Genomic DNA, 24205 nt, shown 5'->3' with positions numbered 1-24205 from the left:
CCCACTTGCTGCCGCGGGACAACCCCTTTAAGGAAAAAGATAATTCCATCCTGACTTCAATGTGGTAATCAGAATAACCCTTGGATTAACAACCCTTCTGAAGTAATTAGTGACTATAACATATAATATTATATTGCTCAAAAAGGGTGCCCAGGCTTATCTTAAACTCATTTATCGAATTCAGCATCACCCCGTCCTCCTCGGTGAGGGAGTTGCATAGTCTCACTGCTCTTACATATCTCGGTGTAGAAACCTTCTTTCATCTAGATGTAGCGCTGTCCCCTTGTTACAGTCACAGTCCTGGGAATAAATAGATGATGGGAGAGATCTCTGCATTGTCTCCTGATATATCTATACACAGTTATTAGGTTGCCCCTCTGCCGTCTTTTTTTCTAAAGTGAATAATCACAGTTTTGATAACCTCTCTGAGTATTGTAGTCCATCCATTTCATTTATTAATTTAGCTATTCGCCTTTGAAACCACTCAGGCTCTGATATGTCTTTCGTGAGTACTGGTACGCAAAACTGTAGAGAATATTCCATGTGTGTTTTCTCCAGTGACTTGTAAAGAGGAAGAACAATGTTCTCATCATGTGACCCTACACTTTTTTTGATGCACCCCCTGATCCTATTTACCTTGACAGAAGCTGCCTAACCCTGTTTGCTTCAGTTATTACCCAGTATTTGCCCATTTAGGCTGGATTCACGCGACTGTATTTGCAATACACAGTGAATAAAACCCATTGATTTCAATAGTTTAGTTCACAAGTATGTATTTTGCAAGTACAATTCCGTTGCACACAAAATATGGAGCATATTCAGATTTTCTGCACATTTCGAAATATGCAACATCCGGTGTACAAAATGTGCATAAAAGCTCTTGGGCTTGTGTGAGTCTAGCCTTAAGGTGCAGTCAGACAAGCATTTTTTTAGTGCAAGAATAGGCATGCGGAAAAAAATTTCACATTGCATGTGTAAAAAAATGCATGCCCAAAGCTAAAAATCTCACAGAAATAGTGCAATCGATATCCCATTGATTAAAATGAATGGCTGAGTGCTGCCTCTGATTGGTCATAGTGCTCAGCCAATCAGAGGCAATGCTTTCAGGAGGTGGAGATTTTTCAATCCCTGGCCAGAAGAGATGCTGAACAAGAGTGTTGGGGACCTGCAAGAAGACACTCCAGAGATGACAGCGCTTCTAAGGTGATGTATTTTTTTTCTGCAGCTAGGGCTCATTTTTGGGATAGGGCTTATATTTTACAGTGCTGTCGCAGTGTTAAGTGATGAGGGGACTCCTCACGGGGATGAAGAAAATCCCCTGCCATTGATGTCACAGCTGTCACAGCTGTGGCAGGAGATTCCTTCAGTTCGATGCAATGTGTGCTTTTAAGTGCCATCCTATCATTTGCAGGTGCGATTTTTTTCGCGCATGTAAAAATCAGACATGTGACTGCTTTCATTAGAAAGCATTGGTTCTAATAAAGCCGGCTTTCATTGCGCCTACACATGCGTGAAAAAAGTTGCGCATTTGACTGCACCCTAAGGGCTCAGTCACACGGGTGCATCGGCGCCCGTACAAAGACGCCAATGCGCCCGTGTGACTGAGCCCTTCCTGCAGGAAAAAGATGGCCGTACCTCAAGATGGACGTCTCTCTGCAGCGCTGAAGAAAGAACACATGACCGGCAATGAAGCCGGTCACATGTTCTTTCTCCCGGCACTGCAGAGAGACGTCCGTCTTGAGGTACAGCCGTCTTCTTCCTGCAGTAACACGGGCGCTGATGCACCCGTGTGACTGAGCCCTAAGGGTGACTACCCACTACAGTTTTTTTTCACTGCAAAATTTGCTGCATTTTTTTTTTTTTCAGGGGTCTATGGGACTTGTAATTATGCAAAATTGTGATGTCGCAGTAAATTGTGATTTTGCGTGATCGCGATTTTAACATTACAAGTCCCAAAGACCCCTGCAGAAAAAAAAAATTCGCAATGAAAAAGAACTGTAGTGGGTAGTCACCCTTAGGGCTCAGTCAGACAAGCGTGTTTTTGCATGCATCTATGCACGCAAAAAAAAGTGCTCCACAGATGAACTAAATGCGTGTGACCGAAGGTCCATGAATATGTTCTGTTCCGTGGAGCAGCGGTGCTTGTAGAAGTGTTCAGTGATGAGGGGACACCCCACTAGGGTTAAAGAACCCAGCTGTGGCAGAGGACCGCAATGCTATCCCAATTAAATAGAGTCGGCGATACAGATATTTGTAGACAGCTATTAAGTCTCCTCTCAGCCTTCTTTTTTGCAAGCCAAACATTTTCAGATCCTTTAAACATTTCTCATGGGACATTATTTGCAGACTACTCACCATCTTCATAGCTCTTCTCTTGCTTCAGTTTGTCTATGTCTTTTTTAAAGTGGGATGCTCAGAACTGGACACATTATTCCAAATGAGGTCATACTAAAGAAGAGTAGAGGGGGATAGTTACCTCCCGTGATCTAGACTCTATGGTTCTCTTAATACATCCCAGAATTGTGTTTGCCTTTTTGGCTGCTGCATCACATTGTTGACTCATGTTCAGTCTGTGATCTATTAGTATACCCAAGTCTTTTTCACATGTGCTGCTGCTTAGCCCAATTCCTCCCACTCTGTATGTGATTTTTTCATTTTTCTTACCCAGATATAGAACTTTGCATTTTTCCTTGTTAAATACCATTCTGTTAGTTGCTGCCCACTATTAAAGCTTTGTGTCGTCTGCAAATTTGATCTGTTTTCCCTCAATTTCCTCTTCCAGAACATTTATAAAAATGTTGAACAATACTGGGCCCCGGACCGAGCCTTGTGGTACCCCACTTGAGACATTTTTCCAATTGGATGCACAGCCATCTATGACCACTCTTTGAGTACGATCCCTCACCCAGTTGTGAATCCACCAAACTGTTGCCTTGTCAATCCCAAGTCAAAATATACTATATATATCGCATTTTCCTATCATTTCTTCTGACATTTCCTTTTCCTCTGTGAATACATTGGAAAAAAACTATTTAATAGATCTGCTTCAATAATTGGCTGAGCGCTGCCTCTGATTGGTCACAGCATGCAGCCAATCAGAGGCAGGGCTTTCAGGAGGTAGAGATTTTTCAATCCCTAGCAACAAGAAATAAAGAAGAAAAGTGCCAGGGATCACGGAGAAGAGTTGGATAGCGCTTCTAAGTGATGTGTGATTTTTTTTTTCTACAGCTAGGGATTATTTTCAGGTTTGGGCTACAGGAGGTTGCCTTCACCCAATTGCTTTGAATGGAATGGCAGCAGCGGTGGACCCATTAAAAGCAATGGGATGCTGCTGCCACCGGCTCCATTGACAACAAGGTGAAACCCCTGGATGGGACAGCATCCAGGTGTTTCACATCCAAGGAATCCCCTGCTGAAGCTGTCACAGCCACATCAGAGGATACCGATCGCACTATTTATGTGCAATTATTTTTAGCGCACCTATACATGCACTAAAAAAATCGCTTATGTGACCAAGGCTTTAAAGTGACTTTCAAAGAATTTTATTTTATTGGTTCGCATCACCATATACAGAGTCATAAATTTTTTACTTTATGTATGGAGAGCTGTGCGAGGGCTTGTTTTTTACAAAATGAGTTTATATCTGGATTGGTACCATTCTGGGGTGCATATGATTTTTTTATCTCTTTTTATTGTTTTTTTTTTTGTGGGGGAGGTGGGATGATTAAAATCTTTATGATAGATAACATAGTAATTTGGGGTATTTTGGGAGGTTTTCACATGATAAATCGTGTTTTATTGGAAAAATTAGATTTTTATTCGTATCTTTTAATGTGAATTTTTATTATTAATGTAATTAATTAATGTAGTGCAGTGCATTACATCAAACTATCACTTTTTGTACTGACAAAAAGGCATATCACTTTCAGTGAAAAAGTGTCTACTGTAAGCCACTATAACTTCTGGTTATTATAGCAACTATCAACACACCACAATCCAATTGTGTGGGTGCTGTTGGTGTGAAGGAAGGATTCCTCTCCCTCTCCAAGCCCCTTGGATGTCGTGGTCTTCAGTAAAAGTGGCATTCATAAGGTTAAATGGCTAGCATTAGAGCTAGCTCTAATCCCAGTGGCTACAGTTAGAGCTGCAATCCCACTCTGGTTACTGTAGGTTCAGCTTCTGAGCCCACTCAAATCAGCACTGCACATGTACTGCGATATACAGCAACTACTCTCCCGCTGTGCTGTATATAGGTTGTGCATATCAGGAAATTGCTAAAGGGGTTGTCCCTTGAAAAATATTATATATAGTTAAACACAGCCCATAGTTATAAACATTTTTGTATTTACACTTATTAACAAAAATGTTTCCATCCCCAGATATTCCAGGACAAATATTGAAATAATACCACCTACTGTTGACAAGCCTTTCTGTGTCTGGTCCACCTTATTAAATATTCCAAGGTGGTGACGCCTACTCAGTTTTGCTTCTCTGCAGTAAAGGCCCATTTAGACACAATGATTATCGCTCACAATTCGCCATCTTTTGAACAATAATCGTTGTGTCTAGGCTCTTGTCCATCATGCACTTATCGAGCACTATTCATTCATCTCTGACTTCAAGCCAGCCTGAAGTCAGTGATGAGCTTTATCAGCGCCGCACGCTGAGTTCTCAGCGGGTTAGCACAGATAGTATTCTCGCAGCTGCTATCCAACTTGGAGTTCTCAGCAGGATACTGCTGACCCCGTCGAGAACAAAGCAGCTGTTTGCAGATAACAGCGCTCATGCTGTCATCTGCATACAACAGGAGCCTTCATTTACACAAATGAACTCTTCAGTAGCTAGGTAGCTTCTTAAGAGTTTATGCAAAGTGATCGCTCAAAACTGTCACCCAAACTGCCGTTTGAGCGAATTTTGAGCGACCATCTTTCAGGGTAAATAGGCCTTTAGGTTATCTCCTGCACTCTTACCACTTGCTCATTGTCTCTTCTGACATCAGAGAAGACACAACAACTTCAGAAGCAGCCTCTTATCACACCAGGGATCTCTCCAAATATCCAGAGGAGCAGGGAGAGAAGCAAGACTGAGCATGTGTGACCACCTTGGACCAATTACGGAGGTGAACGCAGAATATAAACATCAGGTTGTGCTTTTCTAATATTAATCCTGGAATATCTTGGGATAGAAACATTTTTTAATAAGTGTAAATACAAAATAATGATTATAATTTAGTGTTGAATGTAACAAGAAGCAATATTTTTGTTGGACAGCTCCTTTGAAGTACTTTTTCTTCCCATCAAATCTTACAGTACTGCTTGTATGATTTCCTGTTCGTCCTTGCCTACTGCACAATCCTTTACATTCTGAGCTCTTTTTTTAGCTGTAGCTTCAATTAATGTGTAACTTGCTAAAAGAGGATTTCGTGTGTCACAAAGTTAAATTATCTTCTAAATCATAACTTTGTAGAATTAGTTTTCTGCTGAACCAGCAGTTATGAACTCAAGGGAGATGATTAGGAAGAGAGGGAGCTTGCCTACTGTATTTATAGGAATTCTGATTTGTATACAGACTTGTACAGCCGTGCATGCTTAGATCACTTTCACAATGACATTTGGAGCATATGAAAACTCGTTCTCTTATATCCTCATCAAATTACATTTTGTAACTTTTCACATGTAAAGAATAACTTGGCGTCATCCACAGGCACAATATTGATACTTATGTTTCCGTACTGTATAACGTTCTATACTAAATACAGGCTGTACAGTTAAGCAATAGATAACAGGCAGCATATTTCTTGTGGCAGATATTTCCTTCATCGCAATCTACTGAGAATAGAAATGTGTTCTGGGCAACAATTCCCACAAAGCAAATCTGAAACTGTGCTCTAGTTTAGTGTGAGTACAATGTGGTCACAACCAAGAAGTATCCTTATCTGTCTAGTGCTATATTTTTCCTATTTCTATAATTAGAAGGGAGCCACAAAGGGTTAATAATATAATGAATGTCTTACTAATCTACTCCTTATCACTTGGCTATTACATAATTGTTATGCTTTTCATCTCACATATTCTGCATTTTCTTTAGCTATATTGTTTTAAATAAGTAAATGAATGTAATTATGTGTTTTAGCTTTTTGGCCTAATACTTGACTATTTAATAAGTACTTATCATTTGGTATCTTCAGAATAATCTATTTAATTCATATGGGAAGGACAAGAACATTTTGTGCTTCGGTAAAAGCTGAAAACATGCTGTTTTATGAGGCATCTTGTTTTTATGGCTCATGCTTCACAAATTCATGAGACTGCTTTGAGGATATTTATATTTTACTAGTTTTATAAATCTAAATTTCCTAATCACGGTCAACAGTGATGCAGTATAAATAGTTACCTTTTAAATGTACATTTGATTTACTAGCTGTCATAGTCTGAAGAAGATAGCTTTAAAGAACTCGTGTGAAAATATATTTTGTAATTACTACGTTGAAGAAAACTCATCCGATATCGATTATTTAGCCATGCCGAGTCCATCATTTTGCATTCATGGCCTTTTTGCTACTGTTGATTGCTGATCATTTGTAGTATTATTTTTTTTTTTTATGAAATAAACTGCTAGTTTGAAACTGAATACTTACGAGTGTATTACTTTTAATTAAACTATACACTACATTTTATATCCACTTTTGAACAATATTATATCAACTATTAGAGAACTATAGGTTACAAATGTATATTCCTTAAGAAAGCATCGGTTAGGCTTCCTTCACACCACATTTTACGTGCTGTTTGATTTCAAGATTAAAAAAGGAACTTTTATCACAAAGATGCAATCGGATGCCTAGCCTGTTGCCATTGACCTTTAAACTAGAGCTGCATTGCAACTTTTCGTCACAAAAGAGGTTGCATGACCAAATATTGCTGGTTAGCACTGTGACCTCATGAGGTCATTCGGGTCCATGGGGTTGTGGTGCAACAACGACACAACTCCATTGACTTCAATGGCAATATGAGGGCTAGTTCACACGAGTGTCATTTTGACACCCCGATAGCCATGCTAAAAAAATCACAGCTATCGAAGGGGTAAATCAGATGAATGAAAAAAAGCCACCAAATCGTGGCTATTCTATGTGATTTTTCATGGCTGGCTGCAGTGTCGTGCAACCCCGAAATCCCTCAGCAGAACACCTTTAAATGACAACTAGAGGCTCTTGTTATTGTTTAACTGCACTCACCGCTGTTAAACTCCCTTCCCTCTCTTTGCCGGCCGTCTCCCATAGTCTCCTATAGTCTCCCATAGGAGTCTGTGGTGCCTCCTGTGTTTGCCCGTCAAAAGATAGGACATGTCCTATCTTTCTATGCAATAGAAATATTAGCATTAAAATAATGCACCTATGTTGTATCTTTTGACACGCGTCAAAAAAATTGTCTGAAAAAACATAAAGGAAACCATTGGTTCTCATTTGCGATGCATTACTGTGTATTGGGCGTTGCATATTTGTGCATGCAACTGCGCTTTTACTGTACTTTTTTGCTTATTGTGCATGTAAATTCTTTGTGTGCAAATGTGTTCATTCTCATTTCTCATGCATATATTTGGCGTGCACAATTCCATTGCACAATACTCTATTTTCCTGCACATTTGCGCAGGGAAATAACACATCTTGAACTTATTAAACTAATTGGCCATTTCAATGGTTGAGAGCATCTGTGCGTGTTTAATTGTATATGGAAAAAGCACACAAACACGCATATGGTCTCATGCTTCCTGACAGTTTCCCCGATAGGGAAACGCGTCGAGCAAGAGCAATACAAACGGAAAAGCTTTAAACACTGTAAACTCAATACCATACTGGTTTGAAGAGCAATCTAAACAGAAAGTGTATAAAACAGTGAAAACAAATGCACTAAACGACATTGATTCAAACATTAAAAACTACAAGAGTCCCAAAAGAAAAGTGGTTTGCTTGATTCGTATAACATATGTACCTTTATTAAAAAACAGTCTCCATTTGGAGAACATACGAATCATACAACACCTCAAGTGCTAAATACTTACCTTGATAGGGGGATCTGCCCCATCAACTAAATCACAAGTGACTCTTGAGGATCCTGGTGATGGTTAGACGGGAGTTGGTGACACATAATTCCCTCCCTCGCCCATCCCAAGATCCCTCTTTTAAGTTGTTTGTCTGTCCTGTCACTATACGTTTTATGTAATTGTTTTTCTTTGGTTGGCCTTGATTTTTAAAATAATTCCTAATAAAATTTCAATTTTTAAATTCTATATCTGTGACGGCCTTAGCTTCGACTATATAGATATCTCATACCACTGTGATTTCTGACAGTTTATATGGTGGTACCATCTTGCAGCTAGTTCCCACTTTTGTGTCTGTGACAATGTGTAGTCCATATTCTCATTCCAGAGCAATATGAATATCAACACAAAATTGTCCGTACCATTGAGCCCATCAAAAATAAATTACCCTTAACATTGTCCCAGAAACTTAGTAATATCCATAAAAGTTTTCCATTCTGTTGCATCTAGGGTCCGTCCATAGAAGGCAGTTTGGATGCGGCAAAAACCAATTCCGTTTCAGAAAAAGTGTATTGTTACCATGGTTTTGTCGCATTTGCAGCAAAAACTGCGAATGCAGCAAAACTGCGGCAAAAATACACACTTTTTTTCTGATGATTCTGATGCAGTTTCTAAACTATGCTGTGTGAGTTCACCCTTAGGGCTCTTTCACATGGGCATCATTTTCACGCAGAGTAGGCATGTCAAAAATCGCCTCCATTAGAGCCAATAGTTTCCTATAGAAACGTTCAGATGAAGAAATTTTAGACGCACAAAAAACTCCCAAAGATAGGACATGCGTGACTGTATGCGTGCATCTAAGGTCCATGCTGCATAAAAAGATAGAATCTGACCTATCTTTGGTGCATGATGTACAGGAGTCTCCATAGACAACTATGGGAGCAGGAGTTTAGCTGTGGCTGATGCTCGGAAAAGAAGATTACAAGTCATTAGGAGAATTTCTGCTGACCGAGGGAATTCCAAACAGCAGCGGCACCACTAAACCCAGAAGCACATATTAAATGTCCCGCTGTAAACTCTTGTTAGCCCCTGCACGAATGAGGGAAATCCCCACAGGTTTTGTTCATCTCCCCGGGGGCTCCCTTAATCCCCGCGGGCACTAACAAGAGTTTACAGCAGGACATTTAAAATGTGCTTCTGGGTTCAGCGGCAATGCTGCTGTTTGGAATTCCCTCAGTCGCCAGAAATCCTCCTGAAAAACCAATTTATCCTTTCCGTAGTCCTGCACTTCTGCTTTGTCATCTAAAATAAACTTAGAGTTGCAATCAAAATTATTCAACCCCCATTATAAATTAGTTCTATTTGCCAAATTTAGAAACTTTTAGCTGTTTGTGAAAAGCAATCAAACAAGAGCAATTTAAATATCTCAACACAACAAATATAACCAGTAGTTTCTCCAAATTGAACACAATTCAACCCCTTGATTAAGTTTGTAAATTTGGCAAATAAACCTAATTTGCAATGGGGGTTGAATAATTGTGGTTGCAACTGTACATACAGGCATCCAAGTAACAGCTGCGGAAATGTAGCAACTTCTTCCTGTGCGAGTCTGTGCAGTCAGAGATCATCAAAGGATAAGGCATTTGAAAGTAAAACAATCCCAGATGTGTCTATTGCCATCTTGCTCTCATCAATAAATATATTCTGTATTCCCCTAAGACTATTGCTTTTAAAAAGTTGTCTGTCTGCTGCTGCCACTAGTGAGTCCAATCCATAGAGTACTACATAGAGTTACTATTTAAGTCAATCGCGCTGCACACAGCTGTATACTGATTGAACTTCCAAGTGGTGGCAGCAGGTAGCCAAGAATTTAACAAGTTACTAGTTAGCCTTGTGGAGACGTAGATTTAACATAATCTTCTGGCTCTTGGATCCATTTTTGTCTTTGTTTCAGCTTTAACGTACATTTATTCTCTGCCCTGCAAAGACTTGTGTTTCTAAAATTACCTCTAGCTATCACTTAAATTTATTTCATCTGTTGACTTTATTTTTCAGCTTATGAATTGCAAAATTGTCCAGATCCTCATCCATTTAAGAATGGCTATATCATTAATTCTGATTATAGCGTGGGACAATCAATAACTTTTGAATGTTATCCAGGATATGTTCTGATAGGACATGCTGTTCTCACTTGCCAGCATGGTATTAATAGAAATTGGAACTATCCTTTTCCAAGATGTGAAGGTAAGTGCATTATACTAAGAGCTTGTTTGCCAATTGCATTCGTTTTTAAGAGTCTCAGGAAACAATGCTGAAGGCCATATTTTTAGAAGGAGAAATATTAATTAATACTAATTTAAAAAGTATTGAGTACTGACTTTGTAACTCAAGTAAATAAAGTCAGTCTTAGCACCAGCTGCGTTGCGAAGCGCATTGTTCCACCTGTATAAGTAGCAGAGCTCTCTTAACAAGCAATTATTTATTGTTGAGCAGATTAACATTACAACCTGCACCTTCTCTCTCTGGAGACAACTAAATATAATGCCATAAATAGGGCTATTTGCTGTGTGATTCATTAGCCATAATGTTTCATTATTGTGGAAGTATTCAGCAGTTTCTCATAGCGCAATGATTGTGTCTGCGTTTTATGCTTCACAAAACCTTTGTTGCTAAGGTTAATAATCTGAAGAAAAAGTAGTCAATAACTTTGTAGTCATGAAAAAGCCCACTATAATCCTCATTTTATAGCACTCGGCTCAAATGAAGTGTAACACACTGTACCTTCATTTAAACAAAAGTAATGACTACATTAATTATTTGTAAAGTGGAGCACAAGCAGTTTTATAAGGAAGGTAAAATAGAATGTTGACTTTTGTTTTTCACTTTGATCATAACATTTTTGGATTGTTAATTAGAGCAGCAATTTTTTGATGTTTATGAAACTATTTTATGTTTTTTTTCAAATAATTTCTGTTCCTGTAATAATTAATGACTTAACTAACTTGAATAATTGCAATCACAATCTACTCTACTTGCAACTTCAAAGCCAAATTCTAGCTGAGGACTTTAAAGGGGTTGTCCCGCGCCGAAACGGGTTTTTTTTTTTTTCAACCCCCCCCCCGTTCGGCGCGAGACAACCCCGATGCAGGGACGTACAGACAGCTTACCGGAGCGCTTACCTTGATCCCCGCGCTCCGGTGACTTCTATACTTACCTGTGAAGATGGCCGCCGGGAACCTCTTGCTTCGTGGACCGCAGCTCTTCTGTGCGGTCCACTGCCGATTCCAGCCTCCTGATTGGCTGGAATCGGCACGTGACGGGGCGGAGCTACACGGAGCCGCTCTCTGTCACGAGCGGCTCCATAGAAGAACACAGAAGACCCGGACTGCGCAAGCGCGGCTAATTTGGCCATCGGAGGCCAAAAATTAGTCGGCTCCATGGAGACGAGGACGCTAACAACGGAGCAGGTAAGTAAAAAACTTTTTATAACTTCTGTATGGCTCATAATTAATGCACAATGTACATTACAAAGTGCATTATTATGGCCATACAGAAGTGTATAGACCCACTTGCTGCCGCGGGACAACCCCTTTAAGCATTATCCTATACGCAGCATTTGCTGCTTCTTAGATGTGTTCTGTTATTTCTCACTATAACTCTCCTGCACAGAAACACACCAGATTTAGGTTTATTATATCATTAGTGTAGTGGCCTATCACATTGCTATAGTCTTGGTACTAGTCAATGCATCCTCTGAAAAGAACTGACTGGAACTGTCTCTTCACTCACTCACCTCATTGACATACAGTGGTGCCTTGGCTTACGAGTTTAATCCATTCCGTTACGGAGCTCTTAAAACCAAAACACTCGTATGTCAAATCACTTTTCCCAATTGAAATTAATTGAAACGCCATTAATGCGTTCTGGATTAAAGGCGTTTTAATTCATTTCAATGGGGAAACTAACTACACTACATGTAAAAAAAGAAACATCAGTACTCACCTACCACCGACGTTTCGGTCCTCGCGATGGTCTGTGTCGCTGCTGTAGGCTGTCGCGTCCATCTCCACGCCGACAGAGCATTGCTTCCAGCGAGCTAATGCTCTGATTGGCTAATTAAGTGCTGCGTCAGCCAATGAAAGCCAATGACATCACTGAATGGCTGTGATTGGTTAACCCAGCGCCGGCTTTCATTGGCTGATGCAGCGCTAAATTAGCCAATCAAAGCATTAGCTTGCTGTAGGTGGGGCATTCAAGCCCCGCTTCCAGAAAGAAATGCTTTGTGGGCGCCGCAGACCATTGCGAAGGACCCAAATGCCGGTGGTAGGTGAGTATTTGCCCCCCTCCTTCTGAGCCAGCTTGTGAGCTTCTTGACCTGTGAGTAGGCTCATAACCTGTGTTTTTGCTCTTAAATCAGAGCTAAAAGTTTGGAGAGAGCCTGCTCGCAAGTCAAAAAGCTTGCAAGCTGAGGCACTTGCAGCCCAAGGCACCACTGTATATAGCTGTGGCCAAAAGTTTAAAGACTGACACAAATTTTGGTATTCATAAAGTTTACTGTTTGAGTTTTTTTATAGCAACAATTTGCATTAACTCTAGATTGTTATGAGGAGTGATGAGACGAATTGCAATAAATTACAAAGTCATTCTTTGCCATTAAAATTAACTTAATCACAAAACCCCCATTTCCACAGAATTTTACCCTGCCACAAAATGACCTGCTAAAAGTATGCGATGCAGGGCAAAAGTGCAACTTACATTGAAAATCTATGTGCACGAATCCTGTATGGCGGCATATGGAGAACCTAAAAGTGCATTAAAGGTAGCCTGCCACCAAAGTTACGTTATCCTAATGGTGGACAAAATGAATTAGCGAAAAGTCTGATGATCATCGTAAGCTAGGTTTACCGATAGAGAGCTGCCATGTTTTAAAGTGTAACCAATCCCACCACAGCCTTTGCCATAAGCTGAAACCCACAGTTAAGTCCCTTTAAAAAGTAACCTTTATTGATAAAATAAAATATATTGTAATAGCAATGAGTTAAAATATCAGAGTGTCAATATAGTGTGAATGAGTGCAACATATTAGACAAAAATAGTCTGAGGGTGCTTTCACACGGCCGTAGACATTTTTATGTGTGCCCGACAGCACCATAAAAAAAATGCATGAACGGGCATACAAATCTTACATTTGTGTGCCCATTCAGACAGCACAGCCCCGGAGCATATATGCCGAGGCTGCAATGACGTTGGGCGCGACGAGACAGCTTAGCTGTCTCCCCCTTCCTTCCCCCTCTCCAGCTCACCTCCTCTCTCCTCCCCTCTGGCTGTTTGCAATGGGAAGAGATGGGAAGGGGCGGAGCTAAGTTCTCACCCTGCTCCTTGTCTGCAGCCAGCAATAGGATGGGGCAAGGTGGGGGTGGAGCTAAGTTTCAGCACCTTCCTCACCACCTTCCATTGCAAACAGCCGGAGGGGAAGAGAGAGGAGGAGAGAAGGGGGAGGGAGTTTAGCAGTGAAGACGTAGCTTTAATATTGGGTCCCATTTTGCATTATGTACAAGGGATATGTGTCCACTGAAAGACCATGCTGTGGCTTCCCTTCACCCTACTCACTATGATTGATCATTCTCTCCCTATTTGTGTATATAGCAGCATCGTCTTGATAACATGTTCCCTTTAATACATAGATACTTACGATATGGCGTAAAAACTGTACTTTCTTATGTAATTCTCAATTTTTATACCCAAATGAGCTATATTGTCTGCTAATATGCAGTAATTCTATTTCAGCGCCTTGTGGATACAACATATCATCAGAAAATGGGACCATTTATTCACCAGGATTTCCAGAGGAATATCCAAATTCAAAGGACTGTGCTTGGCTCATTTCTGTACTACAGGGTCATGGGGTTTATATTAACTTTACTTTACTTCAGACCGAACCAGTGAATGATTACATTGCAGTATGGTATGTGACCCATAGTAAATAAATTGCTTTTAAATTGATTATTTTTCCTTGACTCTGTAACTATGTAATGGATATGGGACTGCAACTTGACATTTTTAAGAAGTAAAATAACAACACATAAGGTCAGAACATGAATTCGGGAAACAAATCAATTTTTATAGATACATGCACAGCACACATTAAATAAGTAATCAATCATCAACATTTTACTTCTCTGGAACTTCATCTTATTAAAAATTCTCTAGGAAAGATGGTTAATATGATGGCTTACAGTTAGTATAAGAACTGCATTTGTCATGTCACAATATTGATTGCTCTGGGAAGAGTTAGAGGTATTTGATTAAAATAAGCAGACTTGTGAAAGAATGAAAAATCAGCATATGGTACACATAATAGGAGGCAATATACAGTGCAACCATAGTTCTTCATGATTCATATTATACGGGCTGCTAACTGTTGTTGAATTAGAACTACTAGAAAGTTCATGCAGGATGGTTTTCTATGAAATTCTTCCATTCACAAAGCCCAAATTGTCAGTCTTTACGTGTCTTAAATACCTGTATGTCACTTTGAAACTATTTCAGTTATCTAACTTTTTCCTCCCTAAGCAAAGCTTCTACATGTGACAAGTTCTTCTAAATGTAAATGCTATGCATCAAAAAACTGCACTGCAAGAACCACACCCACAGCTATTCTCAGTAAAACTCTTTTTAGGGCTCAGTCACACGGACGCATCGGCTCCCGTGTTACTGCAGGAGGAAGACGGCCGCACCTCAAGACGGACGTCTCTCTGCAGCGCCAGGAGAAAGAACGTGTGACCAGCTCCATTGCCGGTCATGTGTTCTTTCTTCAGCGCTGCGGGGAGTAGTCCGTTTTGAAGTACGGCCGTCTTCTTCCTGCAGTAAGGGCTCAGTCACACGGGCACATCGGCGCCTGTGTACGGCCATGTGACTAAGCCCTTACACTGCAGTTTTGCCTCTGTTCCATATGCTTGTCTCGAAGCTCCCATCTCAAATACCAAAAACAGCATTGAGAATGAACCCTGGACGGAACCTTAAACTTTAATGTATATAATGGAGATCATTGTTACACAAGGTTTTTTCCCCATTCTGTTTTTGTAAGGATGTTAGAAAAGTTATCTCTGTTTCACACATCAAAGCATATGGTTCTGTTCAGGGTTCAGTCTCAGGCCTTAGTCAGACGGGCGTTTTTAGCCGCGATTTGCGCATGCGCATGCGTCCAGCGATTTTATAAAACCATTGCTGTGCAATGGTATCGGACACATGAGCGCTTTTTATGCGCTCGTCCGATAAATTATAGAACAGAAATCGCAGATCGCACCTATGTGCGATCTGCGATTCCTGTTCTCTTCTCTATATGCGCTCAATGGGGCCAGCAGCAGCAGCGCCGACCCCATTGAGAACATATAGAATACAAATCATTCTTCTCTGCCACAGCTGTAACAGCTGTGGCAGAGAAGAACGATGTTTGCCCATTGAATTCAATGGAGCCGGCAATACAACCGTCTCCATTGAAAGCAATGGGCTGCCGGCGAGCGCTGGATGAATTGTCGGGAAGGGCTTAAATATATAAGCCCTTCCCTGCAATTCATCCTAAAATGTGTTAAAATAAAAAAAAATTGTATACTCACCTTTCCGCTGCAGCCGGAGTTCTGCCGCAGCCACTGTCAGTTCTCCTGAACTGCTTCTCGGCACTATTCAGCCGGTGGGGCTTTAAAATCCCCGCCTGCTGAATGATCTGCCTCTGATTGGTCACAGCCTGACCAATCAGAGGCAGGTTTCACTCACACACCCATTCATGAATGGGTGAGTAACTGCTGCCTCTCATTGGCTCAGCGGGACCAATCAGGGGCAGCTCCCGCTGAACCAATGAGAGGCAGCAGTCACTCACCCATTCATGAATTCATGAATGGGTGTGTGAGTGAAACCTGCCCCTGATTGGTCAGGCTGTGACCAATCAGAGGCAACTCATTCAGCAGGCGGGGATTTTAAAGCCCTGCCGGCTGAATAGTGCCGAGAAGCAGTTCAGGAGAACTGACAGCGGCCGCGGCAGAACTCCGGCTGCAGCGGAAAGGTGAGTATACAATTTTTTTTTATTTTAACACATTTTAGGATGAATTGCAGGGAAGGGCTTATATAGTTAAGCCCTTCCCGACAATTCATCCCGGGCTTGCCCACAGCGCATTGCTTTCAAGGGAGCCGGCTGTATTGCCGGCTCCATTGAATGCAATGCGCTGGACAGCTCCGGCCCGTTTCTAATGAAACGCGGCTAGGAGCAGATTTTCGGGCGTTTTTACGGCTGATTTTTCGCCGCCGGTCACGCGATTTGTGCATGCGCAGCCGTCATGCGATGCGCAAATCATGTGAAAAAACGCCCGTGTGACTAAGGCCTCATTGTGTTTTTGGAATTTGAGACAGAACCTTTGGAAAAAAGAAAACTTTGAATGGATGCAAAATTATAGTGTGAAAAGATCCTAGAACACATGCAGTTTTACTGCTTGGTAACTGGCCACATGGCAAAAAGATAGAGCCATTCAGCAAATGTGAAAACACCATTATCTATCTATTGGTAGCCTGGGTGTGACATTTTAAAATATCACTTCTAATGCACACAGCGTAAGGCTGTCTGCACAGGACCAGGTCGAATTACGCATGTAGGAGCCTGCAGCTAAATCCGGCCCTGACAGCAGCCAGTGTCCATGTATACCTGTCTTCCCTTGTTTTCATCTGTATTGGGGATGGTCCGGATAGCTCAACATCGGGCATGTGCAGTACAGATTTTTTTTTCAATGCTTAATTTTTCCACATCAATTGCGGATGGGCCCGCAGGTCAGACGGCTTGCATTGACTTCAATGGAAGCTGTCCATTCAGAATCCGCAGTAAAGTAGGACATTCAGCAATTTTTCCTCCACTCACGGAAATCGCAGTTGGTTTCCCCAAGTGTGCAGGAAGAAGTGTTTTTCCATAGCATATTGCAAACAGTATTAGCTGTTGTCTGTTGTGCGAAAGCCGTCCGTGGATTCCGCAATAATAATCCATTCATGTGCAGGCGGCCTAAAAGGATCAGTGTTAACAATATACAGTATATACAGTTGTGCGTATACATTTACATACCCTAGGCAGTATGCGGCATGCGGACTATTTATGAAAAATATGCGTGGTCCTGCACTATTCATTAATTTAGGAGTATTCTTCAGGCAAAGTTACTTAGCACGGAATTGTAAGCATTCTTTAGTAATCAGAATGATATCTGAAATCACGTAGATTGCCTTGATCAAAAATTTACATCAACATTTTGGCTGAAAATATCAGTTGAAACCCACACAGGTTGAGGTGTTAATGAAGGGCATTTATGCACACCTGGGTAGGGGCAGACATATAGGGGGTGCAGCGGGTGCAGTTGCTTCTGGGCCCAAGAGTCCTAGGGGGCCCATAAAGTCTCTCTTCCCCGTATTGCAAACCAATACTTTCAATGAAGCTTTATAGTTGGGGGCCAAGTTCCAGATTTTGAACGGGGGCCCAGCAGCTTCAACTTACACCTCTGCCTGAGCATTATTTGATTGGAAGATTGAGATGGAACTCAGCTCTTTTGGAACTACATCAATACAAGAAACTTGATGGCAGGAATAATTTAGCATTTTTTCAGAAAATAATAGAAGAGAATTAGCATTTATTAGCCATGAAGCTGTGCACTGAGCACACTTGGACTTTTCAACATGACAGTGATTAGAAACATAAGGTCATTTGACTTCTCCGTGGCTGCTGTAGAAGAAAATGAAGATTATGGAACTACCTTCACAATCTCCTGACCTCAATACGACGTGCCACCTTCGGTAAAACTCAGTTGATACGAGACAATTAAGCACACATTCTAAAAATTCTGTGTGGGTATGCAGATTTATGAGAACAACTGTAAATGGCAAACATTAAAAATAATCTTCTGCAATATATACTTATTTGACTGTACCACTTTGATACGCCAGAATGTCCAAAAATATTAACTGTAGGTATACCATAACTAGAAGACACATAAAAGGGTGGTATCAGTTATCAGGTACATAGCATCAGGGTCGCCAACTTGAATTTTTCATTTTGCTGGACAACTTATCCAAAAATCATGGACAGCTAAAATGTTTCACAGACACATCAGAAAAACAGTGTTGAATGATAAAGATTATTATCAGTAATACATGTTTATAGGTCTGAACTGGTTACCAGCATTTTTACTGTTAGGCTGCCTGCACACGGCCAGTTCGGATCTCACTGCGAGAATTCAGCTTATACTCACCCGTCCAGCATCTCCTCTCTCCACACTGCCATGTGCTGACTAGCACACAGCCGCACATGTGCAGTGCAGAGGCTGCGCGTCACCAGTGATGTTTCTGTCTCGCACAGAAATAGGACATGCCGTAATTTGTTTACCACGTGAGTTTTTACATGGTCAAATCACGGCTGTCTGCATAGGATTGCATTATCTAATGCAATCCTATGGCAGCGGGCACAGGCAAAAATTATGCGGGAAATCCCACTGCGGAATTTCCACCCGTGTGCAGGAGGCCTTACTGTGAGTTGTAAAATGATAATAATTGCAGTCACAATAACCACCACATAGAAGTAATGTCAGTGCTACTTAAGCATCCTAGCCGTTTAACTCTTCTGGAGTTTTGAGGTTTATAGATTCTGGTGGGGCTGAGCAATCGCAGTTCCTAGCAGAGTTTTCAACACATCCAGAAGAATAATTTTCAGCACTCACCAGTACTTCAAAAGATAGTGGTTCCTTTATTCCATTTCTTAGTGAGAACAGGGCAAGGAATAATGGGAGGAAATCCATGGAAGGCCTGGAGCCCCCTTCCTCTGTCAGGGCGTTTAAATGCTGTTGTCAGGATTAGCAGTGTCACTGAAATGGTTAAATGGCCAGGATCAGAGTTCTCTCCAATCCCAGCCTTTGTGGCCAGGTAACAACTGTTAACGACAGCCAACACCCACCACATACGTTTGGCTACTAAGCCTACTCTATATACGGTACAATACAGCAAATGTCCGTGAGGGATTAAAAAATACAGCCCAATTGCGAAAATGGAATATCTACAATTGCAAGAAAAAGTGCTCAGTAATGTTTACTCAATGTATTCAATTAAATACATGAACAGTATAACTGTTTGTGTGTCACTAGATTAGTTAGATTGTATTTGTCTATAATCGGGACTTTGTTAACAATCAGACAACATTTTATTACTAATCAATGCAGACATGTGGATAATTCCAAAGGATTCACATACTTTTTCATGAAACTGTAAGTCATCCTTATTTTTTCATAATTGAAGGATATGAACATAACTATACACAGTAAATCATATGCAGCTGCCAAAACAATTACAGCGCTCTGCATCACTGAGCGATGTATTCATTGTTCTGCTCTTCCCTGGATAGGATAAGAATATTTAGCAAGCTACACATTTTCCTTGGTGCACATAGAAGAACTTATAGAAGAATTTAATTTGGAAAGTCTGATATGATCTCCTGTGAAGTAATATACTGGACTGCCATTTAGACATTCATTACTAAACTTATATAGTAGACTCAGGTGGTCAGAAAAAGACTTCTGAGAAAGCAAAGAAAGGCCATGAGTTAAATGATTTTCAGCAACCCCTTGCTAATCTCTGATGTACTTGAACACACATCACAAAAGAATGAGGATTCAGTTAAAATTCAGACACTGCCACCTACGAAGACAACATAAAAGGAATTTTTGATGCTGTCAAAGGTCTCCTGGATGACAACATAGAACTTTCTTCATATTTCAATTCAGTAACAGCAGACAACTGAAGTGAACGGTGAAACTGAAGAATGCCATTACAAGATACATTGTCCTGGATTATGCTTGCTCTTCATATGGGGTCTGCATTTTGGGACGTTCGCAAAATGTGACACAATGAAAAGCAATATCACGACTTGATTTCAACCTATTGCATATAAGCATTGCTACTATATATTCAATGCTACTCATAATTTCCATGTTTTTTTCTCATTTTCAGGGATGGAGTTGATCAAAATTTCCCTCAACTGGGGGTCTTCAGCGGAAATACAGCTCTAGAAACGGCATATAGCACATCCAATCAAGTACTGATTAGGTTTCACAGTGACTTCTCAAATGGAGGATTCTTTGTCCTGAATTTTCATGGTCAGTTAATAATACTTGTATCATGACATTCCTTTACTTTTAAGCAAAAATCATTCAAAAATTGCAATTATTTTTGTTAATATGTATTGTTTATCAGCAATATTGTATTTGTCAATGTACTGTGACCTTTAGATGTTCAAATGATAAAACCTTAGAATGTGCAGATTAATCATAGCAAATGTTCAGCTGCCAGTGGGTACAATATTGTGTAATAGCTTGAGAATATTTAGTGATATTGAGAATATTCAATATGTTTTACCCCATATGTAACATGTTAACATGCCTACATTTCGAACATGATTGCAAATTTGCACCTGTTTTTTTTCATTGCAGCTTATCCATTAAAAAAATGTCCACCACCAGCAGTTGTGCCAGAAGCTGATATCATTTCAGATAACGATGATTTTGAAATAGGTATTACTACTTGCTCCGTGCTTTCCTTTTCTTTGTGTTCCAACTGTCTTTTGACCTAATGAAATAATGTAATGCAGTTAATTAACATGTGTGGGCTAAATGTTTAAAAATGTTTAGCATGGCATGCTGATTTTCAGCAGATTCCGAACAGTGATGAGTAGATCATGCTGACTGACAGCCCCCCCACCCCCTTTAAAATGCAACTACCTTAAGGTCTCATGTCCACGGGGAAAATCAGGTCTGCCGCGGATTTTCCATATAGAATCCCGCAGTGGGTCCCTCCTTTCCCGCTGACATGAGGCCTAAAAATAAGAATTTACTTACCTGTCCAGACGTTGAGGTCTTCCCTTCGTCACGGCTGGATCTTCTTTCTTCCGCCCGACGGATGTCCTCGGCACGCCGGCAGCATGCCACTCGCATGCGCCGGGCACATCCTCCGGGCCGAAGAAAGAAGATCCGGCCGCGACTAAGGGAAGATCCGCAGCGTCCGGACAGGTAAGTTTTAAATCAGGTACGGGTGTTCCACGGATCCGGGCGGCTTCCATAGGCTTTAATAGAAGCCTGCGGGAGCCGTCCCCGCGGGAGACCCGCACGAAAATGGAGCATATTGCGTTTTTTTTCCCACACGCGGATCCGCGCCTGAAGGGAAAAATGACATCCGCAGGTATTTAACTACCTGCGGGTGTCCAATGCATCCCTATGGGGCGCGGATCCATGTGCGGGAAAAACGCTGCGAATTTTAAATATTAATTATCCCGTGGACATGAGGCCTAAAGGTTAGCAGATGTGCATCTACTAAACTTCACCTGAGGCTCTCTGATTATCCTTAATGCCAAAGGAAACTGGGAAAAGGCGAAGATTAGAATTAGACGACAGAGGCAAGGACTAGCATGGGTAAGAGAGGGGGACATGTTTGGCAGACTGAAACTAAGGCATCTGCAGCTGGCATTGGCTGGAGCAGTGGCAACTGTACGGGACATCATTTGTAGCAGGAGTTTATGTGGTAGGTACAGAAAGTAAAAGACATATCTGTGGCTGGAACAGACTACAAGAAGGGCATCCGTAGCTGGTACAGACTGTAAGATGGGTATCTGGATCCCTTTTTAGGACAAGCTAGCAGTAAATTTTAGCAGAAACTAGATTACCCAGATGAGCATACAAAATCCAAATTGCATCAGAATTGGGACTAACGTAAACAAACTGTATATAATAAATAGAAAGTTAGTTTGTTAAAAACTTGGTAACCTCTACTGCATACTTCATTTTCTGGACAGAATACAGCAATGGCAGTTTGATTTATTAGATATAGTATGTGTGCTAATTTTTGTATAAACCCTTGGTCTTAGAGGGACATCCAACTTCATAGACATTGTCAAGAAGTACTTTCTCATTTGTTCCTTAATGGCTAATTCTAAAGTTTGAAAGAGAAACCTGAAAAAGCCTGTAGGGTCAATTCACACAGAGAAACAGTACAACACCAATACCGTACCTTAAATATCTATTACTACTTTTTTGGCATAGTGTTGCTTCCTATGTGCTTCTCCTTTGCACGGCAAGTGTCGGCTTTGCTGTAGTAGTGGCCCATGTGGGTAGCAGACTACAGTTCCCATCTTGCATTGCCAATATCTATTCCAATATATTCACCTCCCCCTGTAGAGCATACCTCCATTTTTTTTTGCATTTTATATTGTGCTTCCTCACTACTGAGCCTCTCACATTAGTTCCTAGTTACAGCCCCATATAAATGCTAGTGCTAGAACTGAGCATGCCTGACAAGCAGAGGAAAGGGGAACTACAGACCGTAACCTAATAAAAGAAAACTTTGCAACCAATCATCATTCAAAATTTCTTACTATACTGATGCTGACCGAAATTTTCCAGGTTGTTCATCACAGCTGCTTAATGGAACATATGATTGCATTCAGGCTAGACCAGATGGAAAGGTTCAAGAAAAAGTGGGCTAAGTGGTTCAAATTTTCGGGATATACTTGTTGAATATCCTGAAAGATAGCACTCATTAGGTTTTTTAAATATGGATGGCATTAGGTGGTCCTTAGTTCGACGCTCTATGCCTAAAGGGGCTCAGAGAGCCTGTACCCTTTGCCTCATACATATGTGAAGACACGAGTTGAATACATTACATTGTGAACCAAGACCACGAGTTCTTTATTTATATTTTCTATGTTTTTTTCTTATTTTCCTTTATGCTACTTATTGCTTGTTACCCCATGTTCAGAGTTTCAGATTCTTTCAGATTCCTACTAAATCGTACAACTATTGCTATAAATCGCATGAGAAATGTTATGTACCATTAATAACTTGCAAAACAATTAAAATTATTTGGAATTAAAAATTTCTACTGGTTTGTGTAAAACAGATCTGTGTCTCCATGTTAAGGCCTTAGTCAGACGGGCGTTTTTAGCCGCGATTTGCGCATGCGCATTCGTCCGGCGATTTTATAAAACCATTGCTTTGCAATGGTATCGGACACATGAGCGCTTTTTATGCGCTCGTCCGATAAATTATAGAACAGAAATCGCAGATTGCACCTATCTGCGATCTGCGATTCCTGTTCTCTTCTCTATATGCACTCAATGGGGCCGGCGGCAGCAGCGCCGACCCCATTGAGAACATATAGAAGACAAATCATTCTTCTCTGCCACAGCTGTAACAGCTGTGACAGAGAAGAACGATGTTTGCCCATTGAATTCAATGGAACCGGCAATACAGCCGCTCCATTGAAAGCAATGGGCTGCCGGTGTGCGCGGGGTGAATTGTCGGGAAGGGCTTAAAGATATAAGCCCTTCCCTGCAATTCATCCTAAAATGTGTTAAAATAAAAAAAAATTGTATACTCACCTTTCCGCTGCAGCCGGAGTCCAGCCGCGGACGCTGTCAGTTCTCCTGAACTGCTTCTTGGCACTATTCAGCCGGCGGGGCTTTAAAATCCCCGCCTGCTGAATGATCTGCCTCTGATTGGTCACAGCCCTGACCAATCAGAGGCAGGTTTCACTCACACACCCATTCAGGAATTCCTGAATGGGTGAGTGATTGCTGCCTCTCAGCGCTGAGCCAATCAGGGGCAGGTCTGACTCACATCCATTCATGAATTCATGAATGGGTGTGAGTGAGACATGCCTCTGATTGGCTCAGCGCTGAGCCAATCAGGGGGCAGGTCTGACTCACACCCCCTTCACACCCACTGCAGAACGGCCGCGCGGAGCTTCGGCTGCCGGGAGAAGGTGAGTATATATATATTTTTTATTTTTACACATTTTAGGATGAATTGCAGGGAAGGGCTTATATATTTAAGCCCTTCCCGACAATTCATCCTGCGCTCGCCCGCAGCGCATTGCTTTAAATGGAGTCGGCTCTATTGCCTTCTCCATTGAATGCAATGCGCTGGACAGCTCTGGCTCGTTTCTAATGAAACGCGGCTAGGAGCAGATTTGCGGGCGATTTGCGGTCGACTTGCGCGCACCGGTCACGCGATTTGCGGATGCGCATCCGTCATGCGATCCGCAAATCGCGTGAAAAAACGCCTGTGTGACTAAGGCCTAACAGACAACAAACAAACCTGATCCTGTA

The 24205-nt window shown here is 41.3% G+C and overlaps 1 protein-coding gene across 1 annotated transcript in view; it reads left to right on the top strand.

The window, feature by feature from the left end:
- The window catches only part of CSMD1 (CUB and Sushi multiple domains 1), a 1401348-nt gene that overhangs the window by 1162373 nt on the left and 214770 nt on the right, over positions 1–24205 (top strand). The window contains exons 42-45 of the mRNA XM_066607269.1: positions 10093–10281; positions 13825–14002; positions 20059–20204; positions 20538–20618. Of these exons, the coding sequence (XP_066463366.1) occupies positions 10093–10281; positions 13825–14002; positions 20059–20204; positions 20538–20618 (594 nt within the window). The remainder of the gene's footprint in view (positions 1–10092; positions 10282–13824; positions 14003–20058; positions 20205–20537; positions 20619–24205) is intronic.

This window comes from Eleutherodactylus coqui, chromosome 1 (assembly GCF_035609145.1).
Source record: "Eleutherodactylus coqui strain aEleCoq1 chromosome 1, aEleCoq1.hap1, whole genome shotgun sequence".
NCBI classification, from domain to species: Eukaryota; Metazoa; Chordata; class Amphibia; order Anura; family Eleutherodactylidae; genus Eleutherodactylus; species Eleutherodactylus coqui.
Note: the sequence above shows the minus strand (reverse complement) of the source record. Positions and strands in the feature narration are given on the sequence as shown.